This window comes from Mobula hypostoma, chromosome 6, assembly GCF_963921235.1.
Source record: "Mobula hypostoma chromosome 6, sMobHyp1.1, whole genome shotgun sequence".
In the NCBI taxonomy this organism is placed as follows: Eukaryota; Metazoa; Chordata; class Chondrichthyes; order Myliobatiformes; family Myliobatidae; genus Mobula; species Mobula hypostoma.
The window spans coordinates 175230192-175257592 of NC_086102.1; the positions used below are offsets into that span (position 1 = coordinate 175230192).

The following is a 27401-nucleotide window of genomic DNA, read 5'->3' on the forward strand; positions in this document are numbered from 1 at the left end:
CAATGCCACCAACATCAATGGATTAGGGATAGAAGGTGCAGAGTCTAGGAACAAACAACTAACAGTGCTTCCATTTCAACTGCTTGTTAGCACAGTAGAGTAGTGGTTAGCACAACGCTTTACAGCACTGGTGACCTGAGTTCAATTCCTACCACTGTCTGTAAGGCGTTTGTACATTCTCGTTGTGACCGCATGGGTTTCCTCCAGGTGCTCCAGATTCCTCCGATGGTCCAATGGCATACAGTTGTAAGGTAATTGTTCATTGTAAATTGTTCCATGATTTGGCTATGGTTAAATTGGGGGTTGCTGAGTGAAGCAGCTCAAAGGACTGGAAGGGCCTATTCCACGCTATATCTTAATAAATAATAAATAAGTAAATAAATAAGGTTCTGTATCACTTCTATATTATTACATTGGTGTTATACAAAATGCAGATATACAGTACTTTAGTTAGATTGTAGATAAGTCCCTGATGCCTGTGATCAACAGCAAATTGGAACACAAGTACAAGGACAATATTTCCAGGTATACAGTGGCGCCACTCTGTTCATTATTCTGGCTGCAGACCTTTGACTTATTTAATAAAATGTCATTTCTTTTCCCTTTGATGCAATATTTTTTGCCTCTGTCTTTTCAGAAAAAGAAGTTCATTCCTTCCTAATTTGAGAACAATGTTAGGCAAAAATTAACTTCACATCAATAATTTCAGATTGATATACTGTATTACTTTATTATTTTAAGTTAGCTTCCATGTCATTCTACAATTACTCCCAGTGCTGCTTCCACTGTTGTTAAATAATATTTCAAGTGTAAATTGATTTTTCACCACTCCTCAACTTTCCAAGTTGCACAAGATCGTACATGAAACAAGAAGAGAAGTCAAAGATCATGTTAATCGATATGATTCTTTTTAATTAGAATGATAATCATGTTATCTTCAAAGAAAAATATGCTTTTCTAACATACAATATATCATTTATTGAGAATAATAAGTTCCCTCAGATCTTTTTTAACCTTCCAACCATTTAGTGAAAGGTTAATGGTAATCATAAGATGATAATTACCACTCAGCAATCCCCTTGCTGAGCTTACTGAATTATTCAGCTTTTTGATGATAACTCCAAATTCAACTTGCAGTGAACATGGGTCTGAACACTTAAATATTCAGAAATTACAGTAGGACTCCAATTAATTGGATAAAACCACTAATAATGACCTTTTTTTTCTTTCAATTCCTGATAAAAGCAACTTGTTCAAACATAGGCTGCTTCCCATCCCTTTTCTCATATTAGTTGTGCACTGCATTTTTATATATTTTTGTCTCCTGCAAATCTGAACTGTACACCAGCTTCAATTTATCTGATATCTTTAATAACTCATGGCACAAGTACAAATTAAATAAAGATTTGGCATCAAGCCCTATAAAGCTTTTAAGCCAAAATATGCTGCATGTAAGCAGGAAAGAATGTTGAAAGTGCAACAATTATCCTTTTACTAAGATGCTTCACACCAGGAATCATACTGCATATTCAGAGATTTTATTTTATGAGTGGTTAGCACTACCATCTTTGTTAGAAGAAAGTGTGAGCAATTTTCATTTGTCACGTGGCGGGTAACTTCCATAAACTGTCTGATTTACTCTTCAGTTGAGGCCAAGTGAATTCAAGACTAAAACAGTATTTTATATATATTCTCCATGCTGGTTTTTCAAGTTTGAGGAATGGTTAACACTGGAACTATCAAGGTTAAATTGGACAGCCTTTGAAATTACCTGTGGGTATCATGATATATGATTATGTACACATTTTTGCTTCTGTTACAAACTACAGCCTACTCATTTACATGATTGTCACATTTAGCTAGCACCAGCTGTGCCATTTATTAACTGAATGTAGCAGAATGGAGGTTAAATTCAAGCATGAGTGTGGCACTTGCAATAGGTCTGGTTTTTAACTCTGAACACTTAAGCTGCATTGTAACTGCAGGGGCTCATTCTTAATCTGGTAAACAGTCAAGAATGGCACAAGGGAGAGAGCTGACATTGCACTTTTCAATCACAGCAATGGAGGTCTTGGTGCAGGGAAAGGAAAGGATGAAAGATACCCTGCGTCTATCCAAAGACAAGGAGGCTCTGCAGACACAAGTACAAAATTGATAGGAGGAGATAGCTTTAATGACCAATGTCCAGGGTCATTGCCAAAGGCCTGAATATGAGCATTCACCCACCAATAATCTCTATTAACCAAGACATACATATCACATGCTCCACTACGCCCTTAAACACTTAGCATTGCTGGGAGTCTTATGCCTACATATCATAGCTGATGACCTTGTCCAGAAATCAGCCAACCATGTGCAATATGCATTAACACACTTCGCTCTCAATCAGGAGACACTAACTGACAGGGCACGGATGTTACTGCCAAGCCACCATGAGGAATGGTGCTCACCATCATTGCAACAGCTAATGCTGACCCACAGTGGCTAACAGCAGGCCTGAAAACATCCACAACGGCAAATTCTTCACGGTTAACCCTTTTTCATTTCATAATCTCATCTAATTTAAAATGTGGACTTGTTGTAAACACATACGTAACTCTACTAAGACAGAAGAACTTACTCTGTGAAATAAAGAAATGGCTGAAATGCTAAACAAATATTTTGGTGTCTTCATGGAAGGTATCACAGAAAATCTCTTGGAAATAGAGGAGGATGACAGTTTTAGTGTAACTCAAAGATATTAACAACAGTTACTTGGAGAAATTGCTGAGACTGAAGGACAATAAATCCCCAGAACATAATGAACGTGATAAATCATCTAAAATATGATCATCTGTCTCCTAGGTTTTGGACATAGGTGACAATGGAGACAGTGGATCTACTGACTGTCATCTTCCACGTTCTATAGATTCTAGAACATCTGGAGTAACAGATGTAACTGCACAGGGAAAATATCAATAAGTTAGTCTGTCATCTAGAGTGGAGAATATGCGGAAATCTATTACTTAAGTTGGAACAGGAAATTTGAATATAATATTCAGCATGAGAGGGATCAATTTGTATTCATGAAAGGGAAATCATTATTTTTTGAGATTGTAACGGGCAGGATAGATTAGAACCAACCAGTAGTTGTGCTTTACCTGGGTCTTCAGGAAGCCTGTGACAATGTGCCACACTAAAAGTTTGTTGAACAAAATTAGAACCCATGTGATTGCAGTAATACATTGTGGAAACAAAATCAGAGAGTAGGACTAATGGGTGATTTTTGGCTTGAGAAAGTATATACATTAGTGAAGCTGTTCACAAGCAATGCTAAGGATTTAGATAAATAGATTGAAATGTATGGATCTATCTCTTTTAGAGAATGACACCCCCTGCCCTTATTGATCTCTTGTTTGCGCATGCACTGTTGTCTACGCACATTGTTCCCTCTCTCACTGCAATGTGAATACACCAGTTAAAGCCATCTCCCACATGCATGCTTTTACTTAGTTGATATGTAGTTGTGTGCAGCCACGACAAATTGGCGATGAGTGCGAACCTGAATGTCGGACAGCATCACCAACTGCACCGACAGTTACAGGATGAACAGTTACAGGTTAAACAGCACAAGGAGGCCATCACAGGTGCAAACAAAGGGACGCAGAGTAACAGCGAAAGCCATGTTGAACTTAAAGTGAAAGTAAAGTGGCGATGGATTCAGTCAGGCAAGTCAACGAATTTGATAGCACTAATGAAGACTGGGACATATATCGAGGGTTGAACTGTATTGTAATGTGAACAACATAGAGGATCAAAAGAAAGCCCCTACATTTCTTAATTTCATGGGCCCAAGAACATACTGTCTCTTACACAACTTAGTAACCCCTGCAAAGCCAGCAAGCAAGACGTCTTACAAAATTGTAACAATTTTACAAAATCACTTGAGCCCTAATCTGCTGGTAATAGCTGAGATATTTAGATTTTACAAAAGGAACCAGTCAAAAGATAAAAGCATTTCTGAATACATTGCAGAACTGCGCAAAACTTCCTAGTACTGTGACTTTAGAGATGGACTTTCTGATGAATTATAGGACAGGCTTGTATGTGGTATGCATATTCAAAACATTCAAATGAGGCTACTGGCAGAAAGAGACCTAACCTTTGGATGGGCATTGACCATATCATTAGAGATTGCAGTAAAGAATGCAGCAGAACTACAGAAAAGAAGGTTAGAATGTGAAATGTACAAAATGTCTCTGAACGATGCAAAATGCCAAAGATGTTATAGATGTAGCAAATCCTCCCATGGATGCAAACAAAAAGAAAAAAATTGCAGAAAGTGTTGCAGACAAGGTCACATAGACTTAGTGTACAAGGTAACAAAAAAACACAACTAAATGAAAAGTCTCAAACACAAAACTAAGCAAATTCATAAAGTGACTGAATGTAAAGCCCAGAATCAGACAGCATAGAGTCTGACAGATTACAAAATAATCTGGATCACAATAGATGTGTCCAGTGTAAATGGAGCTGGATATAGTGTCAGCTTTGTCCATAATTCCAGAGGCTGACTACAACAGACTGTTTTCTAAGCTACCATTGGAGAAGACCTCAATGTGCTAAAGACCTACACGGATGAAAAAGTGTCTCCCAAAGGCAAGCTGAAAGTAAATATGTCATATGGAGGCCAAGCACAACAGTTAGAGCTTTATGTAATGAAACGTGGAGGGCAGCACTTTTTGGACGTAAATAAAGAGAAAAATCCAACTAGACTGGCACTCAATCAAAGCTCTCAGTGTAACATCAACAGACAAAGGCAGCCTAATGGTGGCACTAACCAGAGACTGGCATCACTGTTTAATGGAAATGGGAAGGTATTTGGGAAGGTAATAGATAAACAGATTGAAAACATGGCCACAAAGTTCAAAGTGCACCCCTACAGGCACTGTTACACCTGTGAGAGTGGCTGTCATCACCATGGCAAAGAGTACATATTGACTTTGCTGGGTCATTCATGGACTCCATGTTTCTGATTGCAGTGCATGCTCATTTGAAGCGGCTGGTGGTTACACCAATGAAGTCAACCACCTCAGCAAAGTCTGTCTCCACTCTGAGAAACTATCTTTGCTAGAAGCAGCTTACCTGAACAAATTGTGAGTGACAACGGACCACAATGCACGTCAGAAGAATTCCAAATGTCATGAAGAAAAATGGCATCAGACATTTCAAGTCAGCTCCTCACCACCCAACAACAAAAGGGTTAGCTGAAAGGTTTATCCTTGTGATGGACAAGGAGGACATTTCTCTTCAACGCAAGATGAACAACTTCCTTTTTGTGTATCAGAACTTGGTTCATGTGACGACAAATCAAACTGCTGCAATGCTGTTCATGAACAGATCTACGGAGGGAAGTGCAGAATAAACAGTTCAGCCAGTTGCTAAGTGAAGCAGCAAGGAGCTTCGGGATTGGACAGGAAGTCCTAGCGGGTGATTACAGAGAAGACAAGAGGATTCCCAGTAGGATAGCTACAGGAACTGGAACACTGATGTACACAGTGGATGTTGGAGATCAGACATGGAGATGTCGTGTGGACCAAATACTGGATGCTCAGCCGATGTATACAACTGAGTCAACTGCATCCAACAAGACGGACACATTATGGTCAGCGGACTTACAGTGGTGCAAGAAAGTTTGTGAATCCGGTAGAATTTTCTCTGCTTCTGCATAAATATGACCTAAAATGTGATCAGATTTTCACATCTTAAAACTAGATAAAGATAACCCAATTAAATAAATAACACAATAAGATTATGCATATTCATTTATTTATTGAGAAAAATGATCCAAAATTACATGTATTTGTCATGTATTTTACCTTTGGGGTAATGCCTTCTATAAAAGGTATTTGGAGCCAGGTGTTCCAATCAACGAGATGAGATTGGATGTGTGGGTTGCAGAGGTGCCCAGCCTTATAAAAAAGACACACAAAGTCAAGTTACTGACAGAGCCTGCTCTTCTCAAGAAAGATCTGTTTATGTGCACCATGCCTCGATCAAAACAACTTTCAGAGGGCCTTAGAAGAATTGCAGAGGTGCATGAAGCAGGAAAAGGCTACAAAAGCATTTCTAAAGATCTGAGTGTTCATTGGCCCACAGCAAGAGAAATGATCTACAAATGGAGAAAACTCAGTACTGTTGCTCCTCTCCCTAGGAGTTATTTATTTAATTGGGTTGTCTTTATTTAGTTTTAGGACACATGAAGATCTGATCACTTTTAGGTCATATTTTTGCAGAAATAGAGAAAATTCTACAGGGATCACAAACTTTCTAGCACTGCTGTAGCTCTCAGAGATGGTGTCACTGACAGCAACGTGACACTGGAAACTGAGAATGTTGCTTACATAAGGCACCTGCAAACCCACTGCCTCTCCACGGGTCCAGAGGTGCGATGAGAATGTTATTGTTGACAAGACAGCTGCCAAACCTGATTCTACGCCACAGATCCAGAGGCACTATCCTGAAAGAAACAGAGCACCACCCAAAAGACTGAACCTTTAGAAATGTGAGGTTGGTTATGGACTGTTATTGTGAAAGCATGTTTATTGGGAATATGGGTTCATGAAAGGGAAATTGGATGCTTTGTACATATACAGTTTTATGTTGCATTGATCTAAAGGGGGAGGAACTGTAATGTATGGATCTATCTCTTTTAGAGCAATGCCCCCCCAGCACTACGTATCGATCTGTTGTCTACACATGTGCTGTTGTCTGCACATGCACACTGGTTTTTCTCTCTCTCTCACTGCAATGTGAATACATCAGTTAAAGCCATCTCCCATGTGCATACTTTTATTTAATTGATGTGTAATTGTGCACTGGCACAACACAGAAGTAGTGTGATGTCTGCAAATTTACTGATTATGCGAAGCAGAGATGCCTCCTCCTTCTCAAGGATTATAGATCACCATATACACAGTCATAGTCATAGTCATACTTTATTGATCCCGGGGGAAATTGGTTACATCTATTAGGACTTTGCTGTGGTGTGTTGGCATGACATGCAAAAAAAACAACTTTCAACAATTATAAAGAAAAATTGTATAGAAATAAGTTAGAGGTTAAAGTATGAATATTGAATAAAATGTAAATACCAGCATGTAAGTGCAAAGTAATGAGCATTATAAAAAGTGGTTTAAAGTGTTTATGGTGAATTGCGGTGGAGGCTAATTAGAATGACAGATCAAATTAACTTCTTGGAGGAAGAAACTTTTAAGATGGGAGTGAAGTTTTTGTTTTAATAGTCCTATGGCACTTTCCAAAAGGCAGTTTGCAGGGTAGATAGTCTCTGCAATGATTTTTCCTGCCTGCTTCTTTATTTTGGACACATACATGTCCTGCGGTGATGGTAGACTGAAACCTATGACCTTTTCAGCAGACCTGACAATTCATTTGTATTTTCATATGTTCTGAGAGGATGCTGCACCAAACCAGACAGTAATGGCTGATGTGAAGTTGCTCTCTCTGATGGCAGTGTAGAATTGCATCAGTATGTTCTGGGCAAGATGGAATTTTACCAACTGCCACAAGTAGTACATCCTCTGCCAGCCCCTTACATTAATGAGGGAGACATAGTTCTCCCACGTGAGGTCCTGCAAAATAATGATGCACAGGGACCCAATGTTGGAAAGATGCTAACTTTAGAATTGTCCATGAGCAGATAGACAGGAGATGCATTTCTCCTGAAGTCAATATGTATCTCCACTTCTCCAAGTTGTTATGATTACACCAGGACACAAGTTTGCTTACTTCCTCTGGTGATTGATTAGTCCAATGATAGTGATGTCATCTGCAAACTTTATCAGATCTCTGGAGATGCAGTCACTGGTGTATAGAGAGAATAGGAGAAGGGATAGAACATACCCCTGTGGCACAGAGGTACTGACTGAGTGAGACGTGCAGATGTGCTTGCCTAGTGTCACATACTGCCTTCCGTCACGGAGTTTCTCTTGCAGAAGCTCAGGGATGATGCGACTGAAGGCTGAACTGAAATCATCAAAGGGAATCCTGCCTTGTCAAGCTGCTGCAGTACGAAGTCAAGAACAATGTTAACTGATACGTTGGCTCTGAAAGCGAACTGTTCTTCAACTTCCTCACAGACAGGACCCAGGCTGTAAAAATAGAGGACAAGCTCTCCTCTACAATCACTCTGAGCACCGGTGCCCCACAAGGCTGTGTACTTAGCCCCCTGCTGTACTCACTGTACACTCATGATTGTGTAGCCAAGTTTCCATCAATCTCAATATATAAGTTTGTTGATGAGCAGTTGTGGGCCGTATCTAGGGTAATGATGAGTTTGAGTACAGAGAGGAAATTAAGAACCTGGTGGCATGGTGTGAAGACAATAACCTATCCCTCAATGTCAGCAAGACAAAGGAATTGGTTGTTAGCTTCAGAAAGAGTAGCGGACCGCACGACCCAATTTACATTGGTGGTGCGCAAGTGGAACAGGTCAAAAGCTTTAAATTCCTCGGGGTCAATATCACAAATGACCTGACTTGGTCCAACCAAGCAGAGTCCACTGCCAAGAAGGCCCACCAGCGCCTTTACTTCCTGAGAAAACTAAAAAATTTGGCCTGTCCCCTAAAACCCTCACTAATTTTTATGGATGCACCGTAGAAAGCGTTCTTCTAGGGTGCATCACAACCTGGTATGGAAGTTGTCCTGTCCAAGACCGAAAGAATCTGCAGAAGATCGTGAACACAGTGCAGCACATCACACAAACCAATCTTCCGTCCTTGGACTCACTTTACACCGCACACTGTTGGAGCAGGGCTGCCAGGATAATCAAGGTCACGACCCACCCAGCCAACACACTTTTCGTCCCTCTTCCCTCCGGGAGAAGGCTCAGGAGCTTGAAGACTCGTACGGCCAGATTTGGGAACAGGTTCTTTCCATCTGTGATAAGACTGCTGAACAGATCCTGACCCGACCTGGGCCATACCCTCCAAATATCTGGACCTGCCTCTCAGTTTTTTTGCACCAGCTTACTTTCCATTTTTCTATTTTTTATTTATGATTTATAATTTAAATTTTTAATATTTACTATCGATTTGTAATCCAGGGAGTGGGAAGTGCAGAATCAAATATTGCTGTGATGATTGTACATTCTAGTATCAATTGTTTGGCAACAATAAAGTATAAAGTAAAGTATAAAGTATAAAGTATCTAGAAAATCTTGAGTTATGGATCTGAGAAATGACACGAACAGCCTTTCAAAAGTCTTCATTATGACTGAGGTGAGTGCAACTGGCCTGCAATGAAGTCCAATGATCTTTGGTTTATTTTCGAGACTGAAATAACAGCAGATTTTTTGAAACAGCAGATTGAAAATGTCTGTGCAGACTGTGGACAGCTGGCTAGCACAGTGTTTAAGGATGGCAGGGAGATAAAGTCAGGGGCAGCAGCCTTCTTGATATTTTGCTTCCTGAACACTTTTCTCACCTTCTCTTCCTTGAAAACAAATGGTGTGAGGCATTGGTGATAGACTGACTAAATGGGTTCTAGTGTGATCTGTGAGTCAAATCTGTAGTAGAACTCGTGAACTGTTTTGGGACTAGGGGGTCACTGAAGCAGGGTGGAAGGATGGGGGTGCCTTCTTTTTGTGGATGGTAATGGACTGAAGGTCTTTCCATACTAGAACAATCATTTGTTGAAGAATGCTTTTCCAGTTTGACTGAATATTGGTATTTGGTGCGTCTGCTCTTCTCCTACTGCTCCTGCAGCCTCCACCATTCACCAGTGCTGGAGCTAAAAGCAAAGTTAATTTTACAGCAGACCAACACATATTTGCATCCAGTAATTGTCCCGACAAGTAAGGTGCAAGAGAAGAAGGCGGTGGAGGTAACATATACACTCCCTTTCCATCAGGGCTGACTACATTCAACACAGCCTCTTTGGAAGCACCCTAATGTAGTTGTTACACTACTGAACAAGTAACCTAGCGCTCAAGGCTAATTTTCAGGAGACAGGAAGTTAAATCGCACTCTGACAGTAGGGGACATTACATTCAATTAATTAATTGAATGATGTGTGGTGGAGAGTATAATGACCGGCTGTATCATAGCCTGGTATGGAAACACCAATGCCCTTGAATGGAAAATCCTACAAAAAGCTCAGTCCATCATGGATAAATCCCTCCCCACCACTGTACACATCTACACAAAGCGCTATTGCAAGATCATCATCCACCGTCAGGGACCCCGTCTCCCGGGTCATGCTTTCTTCATGCTGCTGCCATCAGGAAGGGGGCACAGGAAACTCAGGACTCTCACACTACCATTTTCAAGAACAGTTGTTGCCCCTCAACCATCAATCTCTTGAACCAAAGGGGATAACTTCACTTGCCCCATCATTGAAATGTTTCCACATCTTATGGATTCACTTTCAAGGATTCTTTATCTCATGTTCTTGGAATTTATTGCTTACTTATTTTATTATTGTTATTATTTAATTCTTATTGTATGAAACCCCTTTTTAATGGGCATCTCTAGAAACATAACTCATTAACCCCTCACTAACAGCCACTGGACTCAGCAGTGAGAAAACTACCTTTTCGAACTCCATACATCAAGGGTTGGTCTGACTTGGGTCCCAACAAAACTGGGGAATTGGGATGTCTCAACCACCCGAAATCCAATCTGCGCAAATCTTGCGTAAATACTGCTCCCATGCGATTATCTGCCGGCAAGAAGTAACAGATTGTACAATGCATGCAATCATAAAGAAAGTGCATTTACAAATTTCAGCTTTATCAGTTAGTAGGAAAAAGAAAAGAAAAAAGAATAAAAGGGTCCATTACAGTTAACCCCGTCCAAATGTGCACATAAGTTGGAGCTCTTGTTGAATTTGATGTTAACTCACGAGCTGGACCCACTGTGCATGACAGCACACACCATCTTCCAAACGTCGCTCGAAATCCATCTCGAACAAATGGGCTCCCCCACGGGAGTATTGGCTCTCTTTCTTGAAGCCATTCATCTGCACAAAGCACCTTGTGCAGCCGGGACAGCACTCTCAGCCATCTGCCCTCCTGTCTTCTCCTAGCTCCTGCCAAAAAGACCTCGACCAACGCGTGTGTCCATCGCCAAAAATCTCTCTGCACGGCTTTCTCTAGGACCTCCCAATTCCACCATCCTGATTGGCCGACACTACATTCCCAAGTTGAACAACATAGCCCGTTAACTTTAGCTCAAATTAAAAGCAGAACAGACTGCTCTATAGAGCTGCTAAAATGAAATACCTGCAGCATAGCAGTAAAAATCTTAACCAGGACATTACATGTATCTATACAGTTTCTTGTCTTTTGCGCACTGGTTGAATTCCAAGTTCATGTGGTCTTGCATTGATTCTATTGTGGATTTATAGAGTATACCCACAGGAAAATGAATCTCATGGTTGGATACGGTGGCATACATGTACCTTAATAATACATTTACTTTGAACTTTGATACTTGAATAACTTCCACCTGCGCCAGTAAAATTACAGAACTATAGTAAAACCCATCTAATTAACTAATATTATTAAAATAATTTCCCATCCCTACCAGTCTCTTCATGGCAATAGATGCTCTCTCAAACCAATCAATTCAAGAGAGCGGCACTGCTAAGCTTGTGCACGAGTCCACAGACTACAGCTCAAAAATATACTGAATATCAGCAGAACAGAGTGTCCAGTACACCAACCATCAGCTCACAGTGTAGTAATTATGAATCCCATTTATTTGTGACAATCTGTCCAATTTCTTCTTGGAATCCACTAAGGTTTCCTTTACTAAAACTCAAACTAGCTTTTCACTCTATAAACCTACCACAGTAGAGTTTCTCCTTCACTTCCTTCTTCCAAATTTCCCCTTAATTTTTAAAGGTGACTCTTGTTTTTAAATTCTGAAAATGATATAAAAATTACTTAGATCTAACTTGTCTAAATTGTTTCTAATCTTAATTATATTTACTGAGACTCTATTTGTATACACCTGGCCGCGTGGTGTGCCGACAACAACCTGGCCCTTAACACTCAGAAGACCAAGGAAATCATTGTGGACATCAGGCATGCTAGGAGCCACACTCACGTCCCCATCTACATAACGGAGTTGCACTGGAGCATGTATCAAGCTTCAAATTCCTTGGTGTCCACATTTCCGAGGATCTAGGAGGAGAAGATGGCGGCGCAACGCAGCTCACAGCGGCCACTCCGGTGATGATGTCTGTTACTTATCAAGTAGGGTGCCGTGCACAATCCTGATTTGATGGAGACGGACGTGAGAGCACGGAGGAAAATCTGGTGAAACTTCTGAAATGTCTGCTTCGCTGCTGCTGCTACTGTTTTGTCCAGAATCTCCGGAGGAGAAGGCCCCGAGTCCTCGGCTTTGCTTGTTGCTCGGCAGCCGGGGCAGGGTCGAAGTGCTCGGCAGAGGATGGTGCTCGGAGAGGCTGTGTCGGAGGGCTGGTCGGAGGCTCGAAGTTTTCAGACAGACTCAGAGTCCGCTGCGGTCGGGTGCTTCCAATGGTGCTGCATCGGCAAGTTGGCGGCGCTTGGAGGTTCATGGCAGAGAGAGTTTCTCCCTTCTGCCGCCTGCATGAGGTGATGAGTCCATCGGGATTTTGAGACTTTTTTTTACCGTGCCCACGGTCTGCTCTTTATCAAATTACAGTTTTGCTTTGCAGTGTTGTAACTATATGTTATAATTATGTGGTTTTGTTAGTTTTAGTCTTGGTTTGTCTTGTGTTTTCTTGTGATATCATTCTGGAGGAAAGTTGTATCATTTTCTAATGCACGCATTTCTAAATGACAATAAATGAGGACTGAATGTCCTCATAATCTAATCTAATCTCATCTGGTCCCTGAACTCCTCCATCCTGCTCAAAAAGGCGCAAAAGCGCCTTTATTTCCTGCAGCGCATCAAGAAAGCTCACCTCTGTCCCAGGTTACTGCTGTACCATTGAGAGCATACTCACCAACTGCATCTCAGTGTGGTATGGCAATTGTCCCGTATCGGACCGCAAAGCACTCCAGCGTGTGGTGATAACTGCCCAGCAGATTATCAGCACCCAATTGCCCACCATTGAGAACATCTACCATAAACGCTACCTGGGCAGAGCGAAAAGCATTATCAAGGATGCATCTCACCCTAACCATGGACTTTTTACTCTCCTCCCATCCAGTAGCCTCCGCTCCCACACCAGCAGGCACAGGAAGAGCTTCTTCCCTGAGGCTGTGACCCTGCTGAACCTCACGTCACAGCGTTAAGCAGTATTGCACCCCTATTGTACTGTCTCAGTACTTTTATATTTGTGTGCTGTAGCACTTACTTTTTATTCGCAGTTATTTTGTAAATAACACTATTCTTTGCATTTCTGGTCAGATGCTAACTGCATTTCATTGGCTTTGTATCTGTACTCGGTGCAACGACAATAAAGTTGAATCTAATCTAATCTATCTCTCAATTTCAAGAGGAAAGGAAAGCAGAATAATGATTTTAAATTCTGATACTTACTCTAAAATTCTTCTTGGGAGTATTCATTGTGTTTCCTTTGAGGTGCCTCTAAGGCCAAATATAAATTTAATGTAATCTCTATAGTTTTCAGTTTTATGCAGTTTATTAAATTCTCAATATGTCCTGTTTTTAATAGCTGGGGAACATTGTGCGAATGCTTTTAGTAATTAATGTGTTGAAACATAAATCACTTTCTTTCTCCAATATTACAGGTAGAATTCTATTGAACACAAAATTCACACAATTCTACTGAATTGGTTTTACCTCTCTCTCCTCACCAGTTAACTGAGTCTGTAGATTTCCTTTGGAATTTCTGAGCATTGATACTCATTATTTGCTTCTGTTCCCAGAGTGGCTGCAGGAAATTGCAATTTTACAGCATTATTTTAGCTGGAAACCCAGGAAGCCATGAACTTCGTCAGACATTCTGAGAGTGTAAAGGGGACTCTGCATGATAATAAAATCATGGATTTCTTTCTCATTTTGCCAGAGGAACAGTGTTGCAGTATGTATGCTGACAACCTCCGACTGTGCTACAAGGCCATGGAGATGCTGAACTGCCCTTAAAATCTGTATGTGGAGAAGGCTGCTGTTCCCCTTCAATCTAAATGATATGTATGCTGACTGTTAGAATGTGACTCATTGTCTCTTTAAACCTGAGGCTTAAACCTTTAAACCTCTGTAAGGATGACGACAGCTCTTATAATTTATTCATCTGGATGCTTCAAGTGGATAATTACGGCTTTAATCATATAATTAATTCTAGATACTCTAATTAGTGCAGGGGTTCCCAATCAGGGGTCCACAGATCCCTGGTCAATGGCATATTGTTTTAAGCACATTCAATTGGAAATTAGGCAAGGAAAGGACCAGGGTTACAAGTTCCATATAGTCGATTAGATGTAAAATGACCATTTTAGCAGAAATGAACATAGTTTACTCCAGCAGGTCCAGTTAATAGGGATCATAGAACCACACACTTTATTAACTTGAAACTAAAATACAAAGAAGAATATTCAAAAGCAAAGGTATATTGATATTCAAGACAACTCTTTTAAAGAAGAAATTATTTTTTAACCACCCTGAGGGAAAAAAGCCAACTGGTTTATTCTTAATATGTCAGCAGCAAGTGCTGTGAAAAGTGATTTCCTTATGCACAGTGTTATTATTTCTACTTGGCTGATGAGCCGTGTTTGTAAAAGGCTGAAAGGCACATGCTGCAGAACAGACAAGTAGTTAAATCAGTAGATATATGATAAACTTTTTTCACACTGGAGTTTGGTCACTCAGAAAGGAAAAGATTAGAACTTCCAATAAAAAAAAACCAGAACAACAAGAAGCAGGTCATGGGACATACAATTCCAGCAATGGTGGACAACATGTCATATTTAATACAAGAAAATGGAATAGATAAATATCATGGAGTTTATTTTCAAATCAGTTCCCCAAAAGGATCAATAATTAGACTAAAAAAGTTGTAAAAGAATGGCACTTGCCGACCAAACAGTCTTTTCTCCTGTACTTTCTGAGCCGCATTAAAACTGCTGCACTTGCCCTCATCAGTCAGGATACTGAGTGGGACGTTCAGTTGCAGTTGCACAATTCTTTGGTGAAGCCACAGATGGAGTACCGTGTACTGTTTTGGCCAACCTAATACAGAAAAGAAGTGGTTAAAATTGAAAGAGTACAGAAAATGGAAGGGGGGGAGGGGAAGGACTGCAGTCGTGATAGGAGATTCCATAGTTTGACACAGTATGCACTGGCAACGACTGCACCTATGTGCGGAGGAACAACAGACTCCCATGTAGAGATAGAAACAGGTATTTATACATAGGAGTTCCAACAGAATGTTGATGGTTTCTCTAAGCGATACCACAAAAAAAATCATTCTCAGAACAAGGACTCTGGGATAAGCACTAATCAGGAGACCACTTTAAATAATCACAGTACGCAGAAAACCCGTGCCAGTCAAAATAAACTTGACAAGATTAAATAGAAAGCACAAGGGCATCACAACTCTAGTTAAGACAACAATGAACAAATACAGGTGTTCCAGAAACCTTGGGCCCCAAAGTTCTTGGCTAGCCGCACAGACCCACAGAGTTCATGACATAGTTAGAAGAATAGACACAGGATTCTGGATGGTGTGTTGCCTTCCAGGTGCCAGGGTCAGGGACATCTCAGATTGAGTCCTGTCACAACCACAGATTGGGCAGCACAGTAGATTAGGCAAATACACTTGTGAATTTCCACGTGCCAGCTAATTATTATTTAATGGTGATAGTATTTAACTCCTTACTTGTCATCATAGTGCTTGTAGAGACTTGGACAGAGCAGGCAACACTTCGATGTAGTTTGCATTGGCCTTGCCTGAGAAATTGGACTGTGGAGTCAACTGGCTCTGAAGACTCGCAGTATTCGTTTAATAATTAGGTGTTCTTTTCAGCCGCACTTCCCATTTGAGAGTTTTAGTTAATGGCCCTGCTTGGCAGGGCGTTCATTGTTTTATTTTCCCTTGAACACTGTTGGCATTAAAGTTTTGTGAACTATTGACCCACTTCAGAGTCTCTCACTCGGCACTTGGACCATATCTGAACCGTGGTGACAGGGTCCGTAGTATTCCAAAGGCGAAGGCAGAGCAGCCCGAGGTCTTGATACTTATTACCTCCAATGACATAGGTAGGAAAAGGGAAGAGGTCCTGGAGAGAGCATTTGGGAAGCCAGGTAGACAGCTGAAAAGCAGGACCTCCAGGAAAGCAATCTCTGGATTGCTGCCTGTGTCATGCGCTAGTGAGGGCAAGACAGGATGATCTGGCAGATGAATGTGTCACTGAGGAACTGGTGCAATGGGCAGGGTTTCAGATTTATGGATCATTGGGAAGGTATGACCTCTACAAAAGGGATGGGTTACACCTGAACATAACAGGGACCAATATCCTTGCTGACAGGTTTGCTAGAGCTGCTGGGGAGGGTTTACACTAATCTGGCAGGGGTATGGGAACCAGAGTAATAGGGCTGAGGATAGGGCAGTTGGTTTACAAACAAAGGTTATGTGCAGTGAACTGACAGGAAGGACAGGCAGATGACAGAACAAAATTGTAGTCAGTGGGATGAGTTGCAGTGTAACGTGGGGACAAAATCTAAAAGGGTGACAATTACAGGATTGAAGATGTTATATTAGAATTAATGCAGTATAGGTTGTGGCACAGTTAGAAGTTGGTAGGTATGAGGTTGTGGGCATAACCGAGTCATAGCTGAAAGAAGATCATAGTTGGGAGCTTAACATCCAATGATACACATTGTATTGAAAGGACAGGGAGATGGGCAGAGGGGGTGTGGTGGCTCTGTTGGTAAAAAATGAAACCAAATCCTTAGATAGAAGTTGATATACTGTGTGATCGGAAGATGTGGAATCCTTGTGGGTAGTTAAGAAACTGCAAGCAGAAAAAGACTTTGATGGAAGTTATATACAGACCTCCAAATAATAGCCAGGACGTGGGCTATAAATCACAACAGGAGATAGAAAACGCATGTCAAAAAGGCAATATTCTGGTAGTCATGGGACATTTCAATATGCAGGTAGATTTGGAAAATTAGGTTGGTGCTGGATCCCAAAAGAATGCCTGTGAGATGGCTTTTTAGAGCAACTTGCAATTGAGCCCATCAGGGAAAGGTTATTCTCGACTGGATGTTAAGACCATAAGACATAGGAGCAGAATTAGGCCATTCAGTCAATCAAGTCTGCTCCACCATTCCATTGTGGCTGATCTTGGATCCTCCTCAACCCCATACACCTGCCTTCTCACCATATCCTTTGATGTCCTGACCGATCAGGAAACGATCAACTTCTGCTTTAAATATACACACAGACTTGGCCTCCACCACAGTTTAAGGCAGAGCATTCCATAGACTTAGTACTCTCTGACTAAAAAAATTCCTCCTTACTTCTGTTCTAAAGGATCACCCCTCAGTTTTGAGGCTTGAGCCCTCTGGTTCTGGATGCCCCCACCATAGGAAACATCCTTTCCACATCCACTCTATCTAGTTTTTCAACATTTGGTAGGTTTCAATGAGATCTCCCCTGCCCCCGCATTCTTCTAAGTTCCAGTGAGTACAGGCCCAAAGCTGCCAAATGCTCATTATATTTTAACCCCTTCATTCCTGGAATCATCCTCATGAACTTCCTCTGGACTCTCTCCAATTACAACACATATTTTCTGAGATATGGGACCCAAAACTGTTGACAATACTCTTGTGTGGCCTGACCAGTGTCTTATAAAGTCTCAGCATTATCTATTTTTTAATACATTTGCCTTCTTTACCACAGACTTAACCTGTAAGTTAATCTACTGGGAGTCTTCCATGAGGACTCCGAAGTCCCTCTGCACCTCTGATGTTTGAGCCTTCACCCCATTTAAATAATAGTCCGCACTACTGTTCATTTTACCAACATGCAAAATCATACATTTCCCAACATTGTAGTCCACCTGCCATTTTTTTGCTCATTCTTCCAATTTGTCTAAGTCCTGCTGCAATTGCATTGCTTCCTCAGCACTACCTACCCCTCCACCTACCTTCGTATCATCTGTAAACTTTGCCACAATGCCATGAACTCCATTATCCAAATCACTGACAAACAATGTGAGAAGTAGCAGTTCCAATACTGGCCCCTGAGGAACACCACTAGTCACTGGCAACCAACCAGAAAAGGCCCCCTTTATTTCTACATACTGTCTTTTGCCTGTCAGCCATTCCTCTATCCATGCCAGTATCTTTCCCGTAACGCCATAAGATTTTATCTTATTAAGTAGCCTCATGTGTGGCACCTTATCAAACGTCTTCTGAAAATCCAAGTAAATGACATCCACTGCCTCTCCTTTGTCCACCTGCTTGTTATTTCCTTGTAGAAATCTAACAGATTTGTCAGGCAAGATTTCCCTTGACAGAAATCATGCTGACTTTGACTTATTTTATCATTAGTGTCCAAGTGCCTCAAAACCTCATCCTTAGTAATGGATTCCAACACTTTCCCAACCACTGAGGTTAGGCTAACAGGCCTACCTCAAAAATAGAAGCTTCTCCATCAACATAGGCAAATCTTCTTTTCCCCCAGCGGGGTCCCACAAGGTTCCATCCTAGATCCCATTCTTTTCTCTCTATATCTGCTTCCCCTCGGCCAAATCATTCAAAAATACAACATTTCTTTCCACTGTTATGCTGATGACACTCAGCTTTATCTCCCCGTAAAACCAAATGACCAGTCAAACCTAGTCAGCCTCATGAACTGCCTTGAGGACAGAAAGTGTTGGATAGCACAAACCTTCTTACAGCTACATGAAGACAAGTCTGAAGTTGTTCTATTTGGCCCCTCAACTCCATCAAAGTGATTGCCAACAGTCTTGGTAACCTGTCCACCCTTGTTAAACCCCATGTTAAATCCCTTTGTGTGATATTTGATTCCACCTTTAAGTTTGACAAGCAAATTAATGCAGTAGTAAAAGCCAGTTTCTTCCAGCTTTGTACTGTTACCAAAATCAAGTTGTTTCTCTCTTTCAAAGATCTCGAGAAAGTCACCCACGCCCTTATATCCTCCCGCTTGGACTACTCCAATTCCCTGTATACTGGGATTAGTCAGTCGTCCCTGTCCCGTCTGCAGCTGGTCCAGATGCCGCAGCCAGGCTCCTGACAGGTGCCCGGAAGAGGGACCATGTTACTCCTATCCTGGCCTCCCTCCACTGGCTGCCACTACAGTTCAGAATTGATTTTAAGATTCTCCTGTTTGTTTATAAAGCCCTAAATGGGCTGGCTCCCCTTATATCACAAACCTTCTAACCTCTCCTTCTGTTTCTAGGTCCCGCAGGTCGGCTGACTTGGCGCTCCTGGCTGTCCCGCGATCTAAACTTAAGCTCAGGGGTGACCGCATTTTTGCTGTTGTAGCCCCTAGACTGGAACAGCATTCCCCTCCCTATCAGATCTACACTCTCCATTGACTCTTTTAAATCCAGGCTCAAATCTTACTTTTATTCACTAGCGTTTGAATCCTCCTGACGTGGCTGATTTTTGGCTTGTGCCTAGGCCCTTGTGTTGTTTCTTTTGTGCCTATAAGCTGTTTGCCTTGTTGGTTATGTCTGTGTTTCTCGTATTTGTGATTTTAGCTATCTGCTCTGATCTGTACAGCACTTTGGTCAACGTGGGTTGTTTTTAAATGTGCTATATAAATAAACTTGACTTGACTTGACTATAATTTCCTTTCTTTTGCCTTTGTCCCTTCTTAAAGAGTGGACTGACATTTGCAATCTACCAGTTCTCTGGGACCATGCCAGAACCTCCTGTTTTATATTTATTGGCTAGCCTGACCTCATATTTCAATTCCATTATCTAAATCATTGACAAACAATGTGAAAAGCAACAGTGTTTAGGTGTGTTGTGTAATGAACCAGATTTGATTTTGGAGCATAAGGTAAAGGAATGCTTAGGAGACAGTAATCATAATGTGATTCTGTAACTTGAGAAGGAGAAGCTAAAGTCAGATGTATCAGTATTATAGTGGAGTAAAGGGCATTATAGAGGCATGAGAGGGGAACTCGCCAAAGCTCATTGGAAGGGAACACTAGCAGGAACTGCAGCAGAAGCAATGCCTGGAGTTTCTGAGAGCAATTTAGAAGGTGCAGGATAAATACATCCCAAAGATGGAGATGTCTTCTAAAGGCAAGCTGGCGCAACCATGGTTGACAAGACAAGTCAAAAACATTATGGCAAAAGAGAGAACATATAATAGAGCACAAATTAGGAGGAAGTTAGAACATTAGGAAACTTTTAAAAACCAACAGAAGGCAACTAAAACCATAAGGAAGAAAAAGATGAAATATGAAGGTAAGTTAGCCAATAATATCAGAGAGGATAACAAATATAAAGAGTAAAAGAGAGATATCAGACTGCTGGAACATGTCGCTGGAGAGGGGGACAAGGAAACAGGAGATAAATTAATAAGTATTTTGCATTTATCTTCACTGTGGAAGACACAGCAGTATGCCAGAAGTCTGGGAGCGTCAGGGAGCAGAAGTGAGTTCAATTGCTATTACTAAGGAGAAGCTGCTTGGGAAACTGAAAGGTCTGAAGGTGGGTAAGTCACCTGGACCAAATAGACTACACCCCAGCTTTCTGAAACTGGTGGCTGGGGAGATTGTGGCGGCATTAGTTATGATCTCTCAAGAATCGTTAGATTCAAGTATCATTCTGGAGGACTGGAAAATTGCAACTGTCACTGCACTCTTCAAGAAGGGAGGGAGGCAGAAGAAAGGAAATTATAGACCAGTTAGCCTGACTTAAGTGGTTGGAGTCTATTATTAAGGATGAGGATTCAGGGTACTTGGAGACACATGATAAAATAGACCAAAGTCAGCATGGTTTCTAAAAGGGGAAATTTTGTCTGACAAATCTATAAGAATTCTCTAAGGAAATAACAAGCAGGATAGACAAAGGAGAAGGGTTCTAAAGAAGGACCTTGGCCCAAAACGTTGACTATATGAACATTTCCATAGGTGCTGCCTGGCTTGCTGAGTTCCTTCAATGTTTTGTGCATGTTGCTTTAGACAACGGAGTCAGTGAATGTTGTATAATTGATTTTCAGATTGCCTTTGACAACACTTGGGGCTGCTTAACAAGACAAGAGCCCATGATATTACAGGTAAGGTACAAGCATTGAGAGAGGATTGGCTGATTGGTAAGAGGCAAAGACTGGGAATAAAGGAGGCCTTTTCTAGTTGGATGCCAGTGATTAGTGGTGTCCCGCAGGGATAGGTGTTGGTCTGCTTTTTATGTGCTATGTCAATAATTTGGATGATGGATTTAATGACCTTGTAGCCAAGTTTGCAGATGATACAAAGACAGGTGGAGGGCTGGATAGTGATGAGTAGGACTTAGACAGATTAGGAGAATGGACAAAGAAGTGGCAGATGGAATACAGTGTTGGGAAGTATATGGTCATGGACCAGTAGAAGGAACAAAAGTGTAGACTTTTTTTCTAAATGGGCAGAAAATTCAAAAATCCAGGTTGCAAAGGGATGTTGGAGTCCTTGTTTAGGATTCCCTAAAGGTTAATTTGAGTCAGTGTTGGGGAAGGCAAATGCAATCTTAGCAGTCATTTCAAGAGGACTAAAATATAAAGTCAAGTATGTACTCTTTTCCATGGATGCTGCCTGGCCTGCAGAGTTCCTCCAGCACTTTGTGTGTGTTACTTGGATTTCCAGCATTTGCAGATTTTCTTGTGTTTGTCAAGGATGTTTTGGCTGGGGTGTTATAAGACACTGGTGAGACCTCACTTGGACTATTATCTAAGAAAGAATGTGTTGACATTGGAGAGGATTCAGAGGAGAGTCACAAGAATGATTCCGGGAATGAAAGTGTTATCGTATGAGGAGTGTCTGATGGCTCTGAACCTGTACTCACCAGATTTTAGGTGAATAAGGGTAGGGATTTCATTGAAACCTATGAAATGTTGAAAGTCTTAGACAGAGTGGATGTGGAGAGGATGTTTTCTATGGTGGGGAAGTCTAGAGGGCACAGCCTTAGAATAAAGGAACGTTCATTTAGAACAGAGATGAGGGGCAATTTCTGTAGCCAGAGTGTGGTGAATCTGTGGAATTCATTGTCACAGACGGCTGCGGAAGCCAGGGTATTGGGTGTACTTAAGGCAGAGGTTGATAGGTTCATGATTAGTCAGGGCATGAAAGCTTATGGGCAGAAGGCAGAAGAGTGGGTTTGAGAGGAAAAAAGAATCAGCCATGATAAATGGTGGCCTGATTCTGCTCCATATGTTATGGTTTAATAGTCTAAAAAATTCACAAGGATGTTACCAGGACTAGAAGGAGTGAGTTGGTCAGGCCAGCCCTTTATTCCTTGGAATGTCGGAAAATGAGGAGCGACGTTAAAGAAATGTCTAAAATTGAGAATCAGAGACAAGATGGATGGCAAGAGTCCAAAACTAGGGGTCATATGAGAGAGGAAATACTTAAGATGATCTTGGGAGCTAGCTTTTTCACAGAGATGAAGGTGAGCATATGGAATATGCTGCCAAAGGAAATGGTTGAAGGAGGTAAAAAACTGTCATATAAGTAGCGCTTATATGGAGGGACAAGGCTTGGAGCATTATCAGCCAGCTGCAGGAAATTAGGGCTAGATGGTTTGGCATTGTAGTTGGCGTGGACTAGATGGGTCAAAGGGCCTGTATGCATGCTGCGTTGCTCTTTGACTCACAGAGTCATAGACAAGTACAGCTCTGAAATGGGCCCTTCAGCCCATCTAGTCCATGCCAAACCATTTAAACTGCCTACTCCCATCAGCCTGCCCCAGGACCACAGCTCTCCATACCACTACCATCCATGTACCTGCCCAAATTTCTCTTAAATTTTGAAATCGAGCTTGCATACACAATTTATGCTGGCACACTTTCCACACTTTCATGACCCTCTGAGTGAAGAAGTTTCCCCTCATTTTCCCCTTAAACTTTCCACTCTTAACCCATGACCTCTGATTGTCATCCCACCCAACCTCAGTGGAAAAAACCTGCTTGCATTTACCCTATCTATACCCCTCAGAATTTTGTATACCTCCATCAAATCCCATCTCAATCTTCCACATTCCAAGGAATAAACTCTTAACCTTTTCAATCTCTCTTATAACTCAGGTCCTCCAGACCTGGCAACATCCTTGTAAATTTTCTCTGTACTCTTTCAATTCACCAATGTCTTATACACCTTCAACATAACATCCCATCTCCTGTACTCAATATTTTGATTCATGAAGGCAAAGTGCCAAAAGACCCTGTCTACCTGTGATGCCACTTTCAATTACTTAACGTCCTTTCTGTAACCTGCTAGTGTGAGGATTTATCCACTTTTCTTTATCCTAGCATCTTATCATCTTCCTGTTTTTGAAATGTTATGGAAATCAGCACATCTATACTACTAATTTTAAATCAAGTTGGCAGCTTTGACAGACTAAAGCTCTCGTAAGACAGGAACAGCTAATTAATGCCTTTTATCCTTTTTTTCCAGCAAATTTTAATATTTATTACAGGTTTATACTATTCCTATTCATTAAATGTCAGGCCTGCAGAGGCAGGCACCTCCCACGTCTCCACCCAGCTAACACAAGTCACCTGCCATTCATTTTCAATTCATCATCTACAGCCTACCTAAACCCAGCTCTCATCCATAACCCTTATTCATTCATCAAATCAGCTAGTCTCAATCAGTTCCTCCTAGTTATCCTCTCCCAGCAAGAATCAGACAGGAGACACACCCTTGTACCCTTTTCTCATGCAAGTGTATCTCTACAGAACGCAGCTATGTGGTAGAAGACCTGGAGCTACTTGCCATCAAATGGGCTCTGTAGGAATGGAGACATCTGCAGATGCGGAACACCGAGTCCTTCATTATCTGGAATGACCACAAGAACCTCAGATCCACACAACTGACCCATCAACTCAACCCACATCAGACTCACTGGGTCCTCTTCTTCATGCAATTCAACCTTCACCATCTCCTAATGACCTGGCACCAAGAACACGAAGGCAGATGTCCTGTTATGCCAATTCAGCCCAGATGAAATGGAGATTGACCCTTAGCCCATCATTTCATATTCCTAGAACCTCAAACTGATCATCTGGGACATTGAGAACCAAATAAGCCAGGCACTACAGCACGAGCCTTCTCCGGCTGACACACCTGATACACTGTGTGTACTTGCTGGCGGCCATGTGCTCTGAGGCACTCCAGTGGACCCACCTCTCTCCGACCATTCAGGCCCACGATGGATGCTACATTTTCTGTGATGCTGTTTTGGTGGCCAACCATGATCAGTAATGTATGTCGCTGCTTGCTCTCAACATGCCTAGTCCAATTACTCCAACTAGCGGCCCTCTGGGTTCCTGCAAACCCCTACCAGCCCCTACACTTCCAAATCGCCATGGATTTTATAATGGCTTTCTCACCTTCTGATGTGATCATGATGGTGAACTGGTTCTCCAAGGAGCCCCAGTTACAAACAAGAAATAATCTGCAGATTCTGGAAATCCAAGCAACACACACAAAATACTGGAGGATCTCAGCAGCCCAGGCAGTGTCTGTGGAAAAGAGTAAACTGTCAACATTTTGAGCTGAGACCCTTTATCAGGACCCATCATCTTTTTTCTATTATTGAAGTTATCACTCTCCACTAAATCACCTGCACTGCTACATTTGGGTCAAGTTTCCTCTACATTTCCTGACATTAAAAACATATTTGATTATTATAACATCAAGTGAATACATGATTTCAGACTGAATCAGAATACACAACTGGCTCAAACTCATCCAAGAGGCAATAGAATCTTTAAGATTTTATTTTTCATAAATGTACATTATTACAAATTTCAGTTCTGCCCTATATATTTTCTTGGGTTCAAACTCGCATTTCACATCCTCCAGTATACACCATCATCAGGAAATTCACTTTATTCTGAGTGTCTAGTTATATGTTAAAATACCCTGGGGTGTCCAAATATAAAGTCCTATTTTATGAATTGTATATTTGTGTAATCTTTCTAATAGTTCACAGATTTTTACTTCAACATTAAATGCAAGCCATTAATCAGAATCAAGTTTATCAGAAAACTCAACAGGTAGCATCTTGTTATAATAAATCTTATTTTCTATATACCTTACATTACAGAGAGTAACAATTTACTACACTGGTGCTGTCAGCAGGCTATACGTACTGTACTGTAGATGTTTTCTAGTGATGCTTTTCTTTTTGCCTAAATGTAGCTGAACAAGTTTCTGTCTGTAATATCAGACTTTTCTGCAACTGTTCCCAAGTCATGACCTTGTCAATCCTTTTTCTTCCTAATAGCAGAAGAGCTTATCCATTTTTCCCTCTATCAATAGATCACCTAAGTAAAACAGGCAATTGGATTAAGCTATTACTGTCCCCAAGACATGCCTCCCTTCACTCCTTGCTATTCTCAGAATGAGTAAGCCTATCCTTATTCTGTGGTAGTTTGCTGCGAAGACAAAATCTACCCTCAGTTTCAAAAATGCACAAGGTTCCAAAAATAGGACCATCAGGCTCAGCTCTACATATTTTTCCACCTGCCTCCATCCTTCTAAGGCCACAGATCCTTCCATGGTGAAGTGCTTAGGAATTCCTCGACATGAAATGGCCATAAGTTGAGAAATGAAGCCGGCTCAGTTGCAAAACTCACCACCAACAAACAACATCCACACAAGTAGAATTTGCTTCTGATTTATTTACTTCTCAAGATGTGGCTTCTGCATTTATTGCCCATCCTCAAATGGCCTGGAGGTGGTGCTTTTTCTTGAACCCCTGCAGTCTTCCTGGTGAGGGTCATCACACAACGCTGACAACGGGGCGGGTTCCAGGATTCGGAACTGCGAATGAAACACTGCTGACCCGTTTCCAATTATGGAAGCATGAATTGAGAAAGGACCTGCAAGCGGTATTCCCATACACCTCATGCTCTTGTCCTTCCCGGTGCCAGAAGTTGTGGTTTAGGGAGATGAGGTCAGACTAGTACAGACAAGCAACCTGAATATATTTTGTAGATGATGCACCAGTGACTATGGAATGAATATCTAGGCTCACTGTGAGTCACAAATAAGTGAAATGCTTTGTCACGGATGTTGTTGAGTCTTGTTGAAGCTACACTCAATATTACTTGGGGGGGGGGAGTAGAGTCATAGAGTCATAAAAATCTACAGGCCAGAAGCACCCTTTCAGCCCATCTAGTTCATGCCAATCTATTTAAACTGCCTAGTCCCATCGACCTGCACCTGGACCATACCCCTACCATCCATTTATCAATCCAAACGACTCTTAAACATTGAAATCAATATTGTATCCACCAAGTGACCGAACCTTCTTGACCAACCTCCCATTTGGGACCTTGCTAAAATGCCTTGCTAATGACCATGTAGACAACATCCACTGCCACGCACTCTTCAACTTTCCTGGTAACTTGAAAAACTCTATAAGTTTGGTTAGACATGACCTACCATGCATAAAGCCATACTGACTATCCATAATCCAGTCCCTGTCTATCCAAATACTCATATATCTTGTCCCTTAGAAAAGCTTCCAATAATTTTCCCACTATTGATGTCAGGCTCACTGGCCTATAATTTCTTGGTTTATTCTTAGAACCTTTTTGAAACAGCAGAACAACATTATCCAATCCTCCAGTACCTCACCTGTCACTAAGTATGATTTAAATATCTCTGCTAGGGATCCTGCAATCTCTGCACTTGCCTCCCACAGCGTCCGAGGGAACACCTTGTCAGGCCCTAGGGATTTGTCCACCCTGATTTACCTCAAGATAGCAAACACCCCCTCCTCCACAATCTGTATAGGGTCCATGATGAGCTGCTTCTTTGCCTCCCTTCTGTAGATTCTGTCTCCATCTTCTGAGTAAATACAGTTGCAAAAATTGTACTTAAGATCTCCCCCATATATTTTGGCTCCATAGATATATTACCACTCTAATCTTACAGAGAACTAATTTTGTCCCTTACAATCCTGTTGCTCTTTACCTATCTGTAAAAGCCCTTAGGATTCTCCTTCACCGTGTCTGCTAGAGAAAACCCATGCCGTCTACTACCCCACTTGATTTCTATCATAAGTGTTCTCTTGCATTTCTTATACTCCATATGAACTTCATTTGTTTCTATCTGCCTATACCTACTATGCACCTCCTTTTGTTTCTTAACAAGGCCTCAGTATCTCTCAAAAACCAAGGTTCCCTAAACCTGTTATCCTCACCTCTTACTCTGACAGGCATGTACAAACTTTATACTCTCAATATTTCAC

The 27401-nt window shown here is 41.4% G+C and overlaps 1 protein-coding gene across 1 annotated transcript in view; it reads left to right on the forward strand.

Moving 5' to 3' along the window:
* The first annotated feature begins 3529 nt into the window (after positions 1 to 3529).
* LOC134348796 (uridine phosphorylase 2-like) overlaps positions 3530 to 27401 on the forward strand; it is a 47458-nt gene continuing 23586 nt past the window's right edge. The window contains 2 exon segments of the mRNA XM_063052599.1: positions 3530 to 3707; positions 5039 to 5135. Coding sequence (XP_062908669.1) covers positions 3530 to 3707; positions 5039 to 5135 — 275 coding nt within the window.